Below are 12,490 nucleotides of genomic sequence, written 5' to 3'. Positions count from 1 at the left end.
TGGGCTGAGTCCAACTCTTAAAACAAGCTGATGTTCATGTCTGCAGGTCTGAACTGTGGGCTGGCTGGCAGCTGTGAGAGCAGGAGAACCAGATTAAAGGGAGCACAGATGAAAAAAATGTGGTGTAAATTCACTCCAGTTACAAGAATGTCTTCTCATCAAACGGACAAAAAGGATACATGAGCACACAAGGGCTTCACCATTCAAACTCTAATTGACAACCTACTCATCTTCCCTTGTCTTGAGAAAAATACATTTTCATCTCATTATGGCAGAACAAGACACTGTTCAATGCCTTTGGGGAAACTCACAAGGATTTGTCCTCCCTCAACTCATTCTTGACCTTTATATTAACATTCTAGCTGGTCTCAACATGTATTAACTTGGAATGAATATAAGCAGTAGCTTTAGTGGTAGCACAATTTTTCTGCTGGCTGATTTAAATTTCTTTAAGCAAACAACTAACAATCCAGATGTTTAATTCCTGCTAGATTTAAAAAAAAAATAATGAATTCAAACCTGAGTTTGCTTTCTTTTGAATATGGAACAAATAACATGTTTTCTTACTATGTTCTGTTCTCCTTTAAATTGCCGATGCAGCAGTCCCAAAAAACACCTTAATCTCAGAGGCTGACAGGCTTTGTATTTCAGGTGAATAATGGGACCCCTAAATGGATTCAATCTTGTGAAATACCTACTAGACTGTTTTTATGTTTCACGTGGTGTGAATTTTGAGGTGCTTTTTTCACTTTGGCTGCAGCAAGGCATAGAAAACATTAGTTTCAAATATTTTTCTGGATACCCAAAACCATTATTATTTATTAATTTTGTAGCTTTAAGAAGTATAATAATAACTCACATAAAATAATATTGTAATGCCTTTAGAAATACTATTAGAAATGTTTTACATATTAGTGTTTATATTAAAAATACACATAATTTTTCATATGCATCAGTGCCCACCTCACCCCAACAAACAGTACATACAACAGTAAACAGGAAGTGGAGCTTTTAACCACCCTGAATTAGAGTAGATACGCTGCCCTTGACTCTTGAAATCCATTAACCAGGGGCAATAATACCTCCAGGGGAATCCTGTGGCAAAGGAGAAGTTAATTTCGTAATGTACCATTATGACCTAAAGTACATACACATATATACAAAACTTAAAGCCTGAGCTGACAGTCTGAATTCTCTGCTGCTCCTCGCCATCCCCTCAGCTGGCAGGGATTCTTACATTTCAGCCTAAAACATGAATTTCACTACTGCTTTTATAAGGTGCCATAGAGAGGTATGGAAAGGCTTTTAAAAGCTCCATTTACTTTACTGTGTGCTTGTATTACAGTTACACAGAACCCTCCACAAAAATGGGGCCTTCCCTTGAGCAGGGCGGACCTGCTCCCCTCACCTCCCTGCCCCCAGGAGCTGCCCGGCAGCTTTACTGGACAAGGCTCTAAGTGGCTCTAAGTCACTGCACAAGCAGCAAACACAGAGATTCCAGTTCTCAGTTACTGGGGCAACACTTCCTTTCTATGGCAGCTTTTCCTTCAGGGGAATGTACATGTGGAGTCTCCCCCAAAGTCCAGTTGGAGGAGTGTTCCTCCTTGAAATCAGCCAGATTCATTGCACTTTTATCTATTTTAAAAGCTTTTCTTTGCAGATGAGCAGTGGCAGACATATCTGGAGTCCTTATTTCTATCCACTAACCAGAGGTTCAGGACAACATGGAGAAAGTTCTGCCATTTCACAGAAGAATTTTTACACAGAGAGTACCCAGCACCCAGGCAGAAACTGCTCGGGGTTCAAACACCAAATGAGAAGACCACATAAGAATTACACTGAAAGTGATTTTTTCCTATCCATGATGCAATTTGGTTGAAGAAAATTCTCTGCATTTTGCACAAACCAGCAGAATTCCCACAGTATTGAGACATTTAATTTAAAAGTATAACAGAGTTTGCAAGGCATGTCACCTTGGAAGTGTTGAAAATGTTTGGGTTTTTTTAATTTTTACATGACAACTCCAAACTTTTGTTTGAAAGTTTCCACCTTTTAAACTGATACGGTAAGTGGATCAAGTCGTATAAATTCTGAATATGCAAGATCTTGTTCCTAAAAGGCACTAAAAGTAAAACAGACTGTTTAGCACCAGCACTATCACAGGCAAATCTTGGGTTAAAATGCTCTCATTTTTAATAGTTTCTCTTTTATATTAAGAATATCCATCCAAAAAGTTTCATAATTTTACAGAAATGTTTCTTTGTAGTTTCTTGATTTAATCTCTTTGGCCTATTTCACCTTTAAGAATTCTTCAGCTTGACAGACTGGATCCAGCTTTGGCTTTTAAGACACACTTTGCCATTTTGTGTATCAGCCTTAATCCATTTGTCTGTTTCATCCCTTTGATTCATGTGACCTGGAAAAGAGAGATGTCTCAATTTAATTTGACACACAGTAAACATATCATCTACACATTGTAATTTTTTTTCCAAGCTCCCTGGAAGCACTTATAGCACTTTGATTTGGTAGAATTTGTGTACTTTTAGCAGAGACTTCTGACATTTCCTTCTTGATAGTTTTTTTGCATTAATCTTATTTCCCACAATACATCTTTTCAACAGAGTAGTGGTTTTTATTATATAGTACTGCACTTTTTATTCTAAGATAAGAAATTTTTTATGGTGGGTTGACCCTGGCTGGATGTCAGGTACCCACCAAAGTCACTCTACCACTCTCCTCCTTAAATGAATGGGCCAGAGAAAATTTAACAAGAGACTCATGGGTCAAGATAAGGACAGGGAGAGTTCAGTCACCAATTTCTGTCACAGGGAAGACAAACCTGACTTGGGGAAAAAACTAATTTCATTTATTCCAAATCAAATCAGAAAAGGGTAATAAGAAATAAAGCCAAATCTGAAAAACATATCCCACTCACCCCTCCCTTCATTCCAGGCTTAATTTCACTGCTGATTTCTCTATTTCCTCCCCATCAGAGGCACAGGGGGTTGGGTCAGTTCACACATTATCACTGCCAGTCCTTTCTCTGCAGGAGGAGAACTCCTCATGCTCTTCCCCTGCTCTGACATGGAGTCCTCTCCAAGCTGCAGGGGGATTTCTGCACCCCTGCAGACCTCCAGGGGCTGCAGGGGAATCTCTACTCTGGCATGTGGAGCACCTCCTGCCTCTGCTTCTGCACTGGCCTGCATATTGGCAGGGCTGTTTCTCTCACATATCTGACACTCCCATCTCCGGCTGCTGGTGTGCAGTAGGGTTTTTCCCCTTTAACTGTTATTCACCATCACCGATAGATTCAGCCCTGGCCAGTGGTGGGTCCACCTTGGAGCAGGCTGGTGCTGGCTCTGTAGGACATAGGGGAAGCTTCTGGCAGCTTCTTACAGAAGCCACCCCTAGAGCCCCCCCCCACTACCAAAACTTGCCACACAAACCATACACGTACTGGTTTTCTCTGGGATAGGGCTAATTTTTTTTAAGTAGCTAGGATGGACCATGTCTTAGATTCCTGCTGAAAACAGTGCTGACAATATATAAAATTTGTTATTTCTGAGTGGCCCTTTCACAGCATCAAGGCCTTTTCTGCTTCTAATACTGCCCTGCCAGTGAGGAGGCTGGGGGCACACAATAAGCTGGGAGGGGACAGATCCAGGACAGCTGACCCTAAATGACCAAAGGGATATTCTGAACTGTATGGTGTCGTGTTCTGTATTAGAGCTGGCAGAAGGAGGAGCAGGGGACATTCAGAGTGATGGCATTTGTCTGACCCAGTACCTGTTACATGAGATAGAGCCCTGCTTTCCTGGGGATGCCTGAACACCTGCTTGCCCTGGGAAGTAGTGAAAGGATCCCTTACTTTGCTTGGCTTGTGTGCGCAGCTTTTGCTCTATCCATCAGACTGTCTTAATCTCAAAGTCTCTTTATCCCAGCCCATGAATTTTCCCACTTTAACTTTTCTCCCCAATCCCATTGGTGGGGAGTGAGTGGCTGCCTGGTGCTCAATAGCCAGTTCTGGTTAAACCACGACTCTACATGAGATGCTAATCTGGCTAAGTAATTTCAAAGATTTTTAATTGTTACTGTAAACACTGAAAAGAGACTTGGTAAGACCTGATTGTCCAGATGACCAGACTTTTTGCTACTATTATTTTTCCTTATGAAAACCCCACATCCCTGAGGTATCTGTCTTACATGTTTCACATAAACTTTGCATTCACAGTCATGCTCTGAAAAGCTCACTGTATAACAAAGGAGAGAGTTCAACTCAGTCTCATTTTATAATTAAGAAACTGAGGCCAAGAGAGAATAAGTGTCCTTCCAAAATTATACAAGAGATTTGTGTCCATATTGGGAATTAAACTGGGATCTTGAAAGTCCCAAATTAGTGCCTGTATCACAAGATCAACCTTCAGTTTGGTTTATCTTTACAAAATATTTATTTTTACTTTAGTGTTCATTTAACTGTGTGAATTCTAAGTTTAGAACTAATTTGAGCCTGGAATAGCAAGAGGAATGGCAGGGAAGCAGATTCTGAACCAACTCTGCAAACATGCTCTGCTCTGCTCTGCCCTGTAACACAGCTGAAATTAAATTTTGGCCACAGCAAAAACAGTGGCAAAACTCCAACTGACATCACTGCATTGGTTTCCACAACTCAGGCCTATGTGCCAGAACTTTTCAATAGTGTTTCAGTGCTTTAGCAGTTCGAAATCGGATTCATTTAAGTTTATGGGCCAAACCCACAGCAATTCACAATAGGCTGAGGTATGATTTGGAAGTACTGAGTTCTCAGAGGAGTCCAACAGTGTCAGAGAGTCACTTCAGTGTCCCTTGTTATCAGATTACAACATGCCTCCAGGTGTCTCCATGGGGATGTCCTAGTACAATTTCTGCACTCATTACTCCAGACAGCAGCAGTCTCAATCACACTCAGTGTCAATATCATTCCTACAGTAAAGCAGAATCCACTGACCTACTCACCATCTAACTGCAGACTTAAATCTGTGATGAATCACCAAGTTGGACAAATATGTTGTATATGGAATCCATTAAAATTTTAAAGTTCAAGTCCTCAAAGCTTTCCTGAGTGACTGATTTTCAATAGTATTGTATCAGAAAGTATAGAACGGAAATTAAAACAATCTGTCTTTTAAGCACAGATAGCACTTAAAACATTTCATCAATCTGGTTTTTTAAACAGGAAACAGCCACCAGGTGACTAGAAATTGAACCAACAAAGACATATAAAGGACAATTTCAGCTGGTCCTTTAACAGAGCTGTAGAACACTAAAAATACAGCTTTTTCTCCTAGGGAGAGAGAACACAATGAATGCAGGGCATAGATATATTTCCAGAAAGTGCAGTATTTTGTTCCACTTCCTCTCTCTCATGTTTTTGTGACTACAACTTGCACTTTTGCACAAGAAACAAACATTGAAGCACAGACTCAGTGCTGTAAATGGTTTCATGCACTGCTTACACCTTGGCAAAAAAAGTTAAAGATTTTAGGGAACACAAGAACAAATTTACAAGGGCTGTTTTAAAGCTGAGTTGTTGTCTGAGCTCTGTTTCTCATTTTGCTTTTGCTATGTGAATATAGAAAAAAGTTTTGTTTCTTGTACTTCTGGAAATTTGCCTGTGAGGCAAATATTAAAGTTATTAAGCCCATCACTAGTAGGAGGTTTAAAGTTATATCTGATATTTAAATAAGCTTTGTGTATGAGGCACTAATCAAGCAACAAGGTTTAACTGGAGACCTTTTGACAACCGCTTGGGTCTTAACTGTACTCACTGCTTGTACTCTGAATACCATGAGAACATAAGTGGATTTTGAGGAAGACTTTGCTAGCTTGATTAAATCACAAAAGCAAACAGCCTCCTGGATTGAGAATGAGGGGGGGAAAAACTAATTTCAAAACCTACCAGTCAAGATAGCAGCATGACTTCAGAAGTCAGATACACCATTATGCTGTGCGGCCACCTTTTCAATTTAATGCCCAGGAAAAAGGCTGTGCTTTTTCCTCCTCCCCAGCCTGTGGTGTTTGTAGGAAGGTAACACCTTTGCAAAACTTTACACAGTCAAGTACTGACTGTTTATTTACTTGCCTTCCTGGAGACTGGAGAAGTTGAGAGCTCTATTTTCATACCACAAAAAATATGATCCCCTTCTTGTGTTAAGTGTTGTTCATTGGTAGCGTTAGGACTGCGGTATATATCAAAAGACTGTGAACAGCGTGAGTTGAATGCAAGCTGAAACCAATAAAAATCTGTAGGATAGCATCTCATCTAATGTGTTTAAGAAAAGTTGGATGAACTTTCTATTTGACTCGAAGGAATGTAATCTTTTCCAGATACAACCTGGGTCTTTGTTTATTTTTTTTAAGATATTGCTTAAGGATCAAGGCTCCACAGAGGGCAGTGTGTAGAGGGACATTATAAAACAAAGCTCTTCCCACTCAGTTCTAGTGGCCAAGAGTCAACAAAAACTGCTTCTAAGAAAGAAGGAAAGTTCTAAAGTGCCTTGAGAACAGACTAAACGGGGGGGGCATGACAGCAGATAGTGTTACTCCTGGGATCAGAACTGCAGTGCTGACGGCAAAAAACCCAACACAGCTGCACAGTGGGAGAAGGAGCGCTACACTTAGGCAGCTGGTAAGCTTCAGATAAAACCTGAAGTTTCAGCAGACTGACATAATACCAGCTCTTTCAGTTATTTCCCTTTAAAGGCAAGTTGCTTGTCTCATGTTATTCACTGTCCCTTCAGCTGTGTTTGTATTCAACCCTTGAACTCCAGGCAGCTAAAAACACAGACATTACCTTGGAGTAAACAATATAGAATTTCTCATAATGAAGACTCTTAAACACAGCCATCCATAAAGCTTTGTGCATGGTATAAGAGACTCAATGCAGTCAGCTCCCTCTGGCACACTGGCCTTAAAACCTTAATGGAAGGCCACAGCATTCCATACACTGCTCTCCCAGTACTACTGTATGAGGGACCACTGAGTGAACAGTGAGAAGTAATTATTATTGCTGATGTCAGGAAACATCTGTCTAGATCCCCTTTGCTCCAGCAGGGAACATCAGGCAGATGTGAAAGTTGTAGTATTTCAGTGCATGCCTGAGTGAATGATTGTTGTAAAGGTGTTTCTCACCACAATCTACGGGGAGAACCAGGCAGGATGAGAAGATCTGAAGCATGTTAGTAAGAGAAACTTGAAAAATCAGAGATAGGACAGTAGTGTCCGTGTCCATCTTTTCAAAGGAATCTGGTAATTACAGACAGGCTGACTCTCCAGAGGCACAGGAAGAAGGCCAACCAAGAAGTTCCGCAGTATTAAAAGAATAATTGGATACTCGATCAACCCATAAGGTAGAGGCAATGTGTACCTGAACATTTTCACAGGGGAAAAGGAGTTAGAGAAGTCAATAGGGAATTTCCTCTCCATGTCCTGTACACACATCTGAGGGAAGGCATAAGTTAACACGGGAGAGTCCTTTTACCTGCATGGTCACGAGAGGCATGGCTCAGAGGAAAACTGCTCTCAGGTGGCTTAACAAAGCTCTTGTACTGTAGCCAGGATGGGATTAGCACCAAAACCTTAAAGTCCTGTTAACTGCTGCAATTGTTGTCATGCTGACAACAACTGGGAGCAAATATGTCTGGACTGGGGAGAACACAGTAACTCCCAAAGCATATGCTCTTTGTATAAGGACAGAAAAATACAAAGAGGTTTGCCAGTTGAGAAGGCAAGAACAGGGAGACACAACAACCACCACAAACATCCACAGCCTCTGAGGAGCACCTGTGATATGGTGAGACTTTTACCATGGAAATTTACACAGCTGTTGCAAACCAGATGAAGTGACTTGGTAGTCACTTTTCCCAGCAAGTTTACAGTGGTCAGCACATAAGCTGGCAACCAAAGTGGCTGAAGTGTGTCCAGTCGGCCGCATTTCATTCAGTCCCTATCCACCCATATGCCTGATAACCTTCCTTTGTTACTGTGCAGTGGGTGGGAGGAGATGGTCACATCAACTTGAGACAAGAGAAAACAGGGCTGAAAGCCTCTCCTGAGGAAGCACTGAATTTGGTCTGATGCTCACCTCACCTGGCCTTCACAATCTGCAGTACTGACAGCCCTACTGCCTCCCCAGACAAGTGCTACGAGAAGGTTACCTTGCTATTTAGCTAAGTTTCCTTTACCATAAGGTCCAGTTATAATTTCTATCTCTATTGCCAGCGGACAGAACCATTTATTTCTTTATTTCTCTGTGGCTACTTCTTATGTACTAGAAAAATGCATCTACACTTCCCTTTGTCTTCTTTTTTGAGACAAAACCAAAACTTTTCAGTCTTCTCTTGTTAATCATGATTTTAGGACTCTGATCACATGTTCTACTTTAGAGACTCCACAGTTTTGAAGCACAGTACTGAAAGCTGGACATGTTCCAGCAAAGTATTACTAATGCCATGTAAAGCCAAAGGTTTATTTTGAATTTTACACAACAATCAAGTAAATACGCTGTTTGTTTTCAATGGTGTAACACTACTGTTTCCTGATATTATTTAAATATTGCACTTCTTGGTTCTACACGGGTAATCGTTCCTACCTTTGTAGTTTGAACTTAACTTATTGGAAAATGGCCTACAAATAGTGAAAATCAAAATTATATGAACTTTAACCTTCACCTTCAACATATTTGCACCCCTTTGACATAACAGTCTCCTAAGTTCATTATCTGATAAGTATTTAACACTTTTTAGCCTGCTACTCTTTCTCTTACCACATTTAGTGCCCATAGCTAATTACCTCCACAGGCATAAGATTTAAGAACACAGGCAGACCTGGAGACAGGGAGAAGGCAGACACTGAGCAGTAAGGGCTTCTCTTCTTGCCAGGGAAAAGAAAGAACACCTTGACATGATTACAATCAGAAATTACTGGAGTTACTCAAGCACTCTAAAGGCAGACAGCCTAACACTTCCACCAATGGCAGCTGGACCAGTGCTTAGCATGAACTCTGTTTTTTTAACATTTCATTATACCATACACACCACTTCTAAGACTAACTACTGATGCCAATGGAAACAGATGCCTTGCCCTTGCAAATTACTTCAAAGAATAAACTCCCTGTCACTGCTCTCCAGTTCCCTCCCTTTCCCAGCAAGTGTCTCAATTTTGCAGGAAAGTCCCTTCTTTTCCTAAAAGAGCAGAAACACATTTTCACACTCTCATCCCTCTGTCTCTAGAGCACTCACTCCAGATCTCCATCACCATGCTTTCACTAAATCCCACACTATTCCTTGGCTATCAGGCAAAATCCTGGACGTGAGTGCTTGTGGGGTTGTAGTGGAGACTCTCCCTCAGTGTGGAAGTGGAGGTGGTGATGTACATAACTGCTCTAAAGCAGTAGGGAAGGCTTTCCTAAAGGAGAAAAGTGCAGGACTAAGTGCATGTTTACCCAAGCCAGAGAACTCTGCCCTGTCTTCCCACTGGACAGCCTTCTCTCTCACACCTTCAAATAATCCCAGAGGTAAGTAAAGCTTCCTAAAAGGTCACACTTCCTGTCTTATTCGCATGAGAACTGGATTTTCTGAAAAACCATCTGTTCTTAAACTAATCTTTAAACTCAAAAGCATGAAACTGCTAAACTGTCATGCTCTTGTGGTACAGCTTCAAGCACTTGCCAAAGCCCCTCTTCACTCTCAATTTTACATTTCTTCAGTCACAGCAGCGGTACAGCTATGTACCTTGAACCCGAAACTTCAACAGTGAATAACGTTCTCAGGATACAGAAATTGTATTAAATGATTTTCAATTATTTGAGAATCTACTTATACAAGAAAATAACCAAATATCACCTTTAGGAAGAAGCAATTGTTGATAGTGAAGAGGCAAGTGCTTTGCCCACAGGAAGAATATACCATAAGGGGAAGAGAAATAGAAGCAGGAAGTATCTCCCTTTTCATGTAATGCCTTAACTTCTTTAAACAACTGATAATCACTGGCCTAATGCTGTTGCCTTTGCATAATTCTTGATGATTTCTGTGCCTTTGGGACGTGTATATTTGAGAGTTCACTAATCAGAGTGGCTTTTGGCCTCAAGTGCCAAGACCATTTCCATACAGAACAGCGGGTTGAGAAATTGCATCTGCTTCAGTGATGACTGTCCTACATAAACATTGACTGGGTTGTGAAACCAGAGAAGTCATTCAGCTGTGTATATTTGAAACACCACTCTTATCTTCCATGTTGCCAAAGGAGCAAGATGATTGATTGGCCAGTGGTCCTCATTCACTGAGAAGAAGTCTTGTTTTATTGCTGAGCTGATTAATTCCAGAAAGTCTTGCTAGAGTTTGGTGTCCTTCCACAGATTTCTAGCCTGAGAATGTCTAATTATGGTTTTTAAAGAAACTGTATTTAATAACCACTACTAAATTTAAGTGCTGGTTACTGTTCCTAGGCAGGAAGAGATATATAAGCAGGCTACATACTTAAATTATGTAATTACACTTCTAATGTTTCTAGACTTCGAGATTACTATCTCACTTGGGGGAGGAAAAGAGTTTCTGTGCATATTTTCTGAGGTTTAAAACCAGAGCAAAACTCAAAGCCGTACCCAATCTGCTATCACATCAGGTCACACTGACATAACACGTTCAAACATAAGGCTGGAGCCCTCAGACACATTAAGTTAATGTTTTCTCTAGAGCAAACTGTGTAATTGGTACAAGCAACAGCCTTAACTTCTAGATAGCCACATCTGGAGTGGGGGAGAGAAATACACACCCTGACAGTGAATAGTATGACTGCTTTCTAAAGCAGGGAACAGCAAGACCTGGGATTCTAAGTTCAATTTTAAATGGCTTACAAGAATACTTCCAGCAATTGCAGGTACCTTTCCATGTACTCTCTCTCTCTCTCTTCCTCCACCTCCAGCTTCTTCTGCTCTTCTCATCTCCCACTCATCATTTCTCACCCTATTCTGCACTACTGTGCATTTATTAATATGCTGTATACCCCTGATATTTCCCCCTTTGACTCAGAACCAGACAGATTTTTTTTAAATTATATTTTTAATATAATAGATTGCCTAGGAAAGTCTACGTAATTTTCTAAGCCTACAAAGCAATGGGTCAAATTCAGCTCTGGATTATCTCCCACAAATTCACTGGAGTAACACTAAGGAGGAATTTGGCTCTAAGATTTTGTTAGAAGAAGTTGGTTACATTCACAAGTCATTTACCAAATAAAATTTTAAAGTCATCCAGTAACATGGCGAGTACAATAGCACAAGTAAACATCTGAACGTGAAGCAGATTAAACAAGCAGCTGCCAAGGGCAATAAACTAATAAAGAAAAGTAGATGCCTTTGATTTAGGCCAGACAGACATTTATTGGAAGCCAAGATTAGTAAGCCTTACCACTTATAGTTACATGATCGTCTTTGGAGACACTCTGTGTTTCTTTTAACTGGATCTCTGAGCTCACATCCACTTTTCTTCCAGACAGCTCTAAATAGGCTTGGAGAGATGCAGGTACCTTGACTGTAATTGAACCTGGTATAAATTTAAGTGAAAGCTAGTTAGTTTAACCCCAAGATCAAAGCATGAAATAGTCCACCATTTCACTAACTTGAATCAAATATCATTCAGTTGTGCTTGGTTGCGTTTTTTGAAAGTCTTTAGAAACAGTAACCTCTTTTTTGGGTCACTGAAAGGATAAATGAAAGTATCTTAATTTATCATAAAGAGGGTACATCACATATAGAAAATGATATCACAGTATTTCCTTCAGAGACATGAAAATAAATAGTGACATACACTTCCAGCAAGTCTTTCGGTAGAGAATCTTTTTACAGGAATGATCAAGGGAAGTAAATGCAATAGATCTCACAGGTATTATGACTTTAAATTCATCTTCTAGTCGCACATTGACATTCCTGAGCAAGGACAGAGCAGCAGACTGGACAAATAACCCAGTCACTGCACGGCACATGATGAAAGAATTGCTCCTCTGGAAAGATGAGATGCTGCTCACTTACTGTGAACACTCGCAATTGTCTTTGCTTTACTGCTTAGGGCTAGCTGCTTACATCCTCCAACAGATGCAGTCCCAAAAACTGACTAACCAGTTTAGACTGTGCATCACTAAAATGTAAACTAGCAGCAAAACTGCAGCTTTGGTGGCCTGAATAATTCTACTTTGAAATTAAAACCAGAAATTCTGACCTGCTTCCCCTAAATAAGTGCATCTATGCATCAGACCAAAGGCAGACACTGGGTCCCCAATCTTCCCACATTAGTCATCTTTGGAATAACTCAGTCACAAAGTTTGAAAGCTCTCTCCTACACATTAGATCAAAAACCTGAAAAATTCAGAATAGACTTCCTTTTTATGTGCTCCTTAGCTTTTGCTCAGTTTCAACATTCACATTAGAAAAACACAAAATGTTTTCTTGACATACATCCCA

At 40.4% G+C, this 12,490-nt stretch overlaps 1 protein-coding gene across 2 annotated transcripts in view; it reads right to left on the bottom strand.

The window, feature by feature from the left end:
• Nucleotides 1-855: 855 nt before the first annotated feature.
• The window catches only part of FAM185A (family with sequence similarity 185 member A), a 38,210-nt gene continuing 26,575 nt past the window's right edge, over nt 856-12,490 (bottom strand). Inside the window, exons 7-9 of one of the 2 annotated variants that reach the window (XM_066182826.1) lie at nt 11,442-11,576; nt 2,299-2,416; nt 856-1,095 (exon numbers count right to left, since the gene is read on the bottom strand). In XM_066182826.1, coding sequence (XP_066038923.1) covers nt 2,301-2,416; nt 11,442-11,576 — 251 coding nt within the window. In that variant the 3' untranslated portion in view covers nt 856-1,095; nt 2,299-2,300. Of the gene's footprint in view, nt 2,417-11,441; nt 11,577-12,490 lie in introns of both variants that reach the window. The other variant, XM_066182825.1, reaches the window with a different exon arrangement.

Source organism: Chamaea fasciata, unplaced genomic scaffold (assembly GCF_029207755.1).
Source record: "Chamaea fasciata isolate MVZ Bird 193981 ecotype frontalis unplaced genomic scaffold, bChaFas1.0.hap1 SCAF_5, whole genome shotgun sequence".
In the NCBI taxonomy this organism is placed as follows: domain Eukaryota; kingdom Metazoa; phylum Chordata; class Aves; order Passeriformes; family Sylviidae; genus Chamaea; species Chamaea fasciata.
Note: the sequence above shows the minus strand (reverse complement) of the source record. Positions and strands in the feature narration are given on the sequence as shown.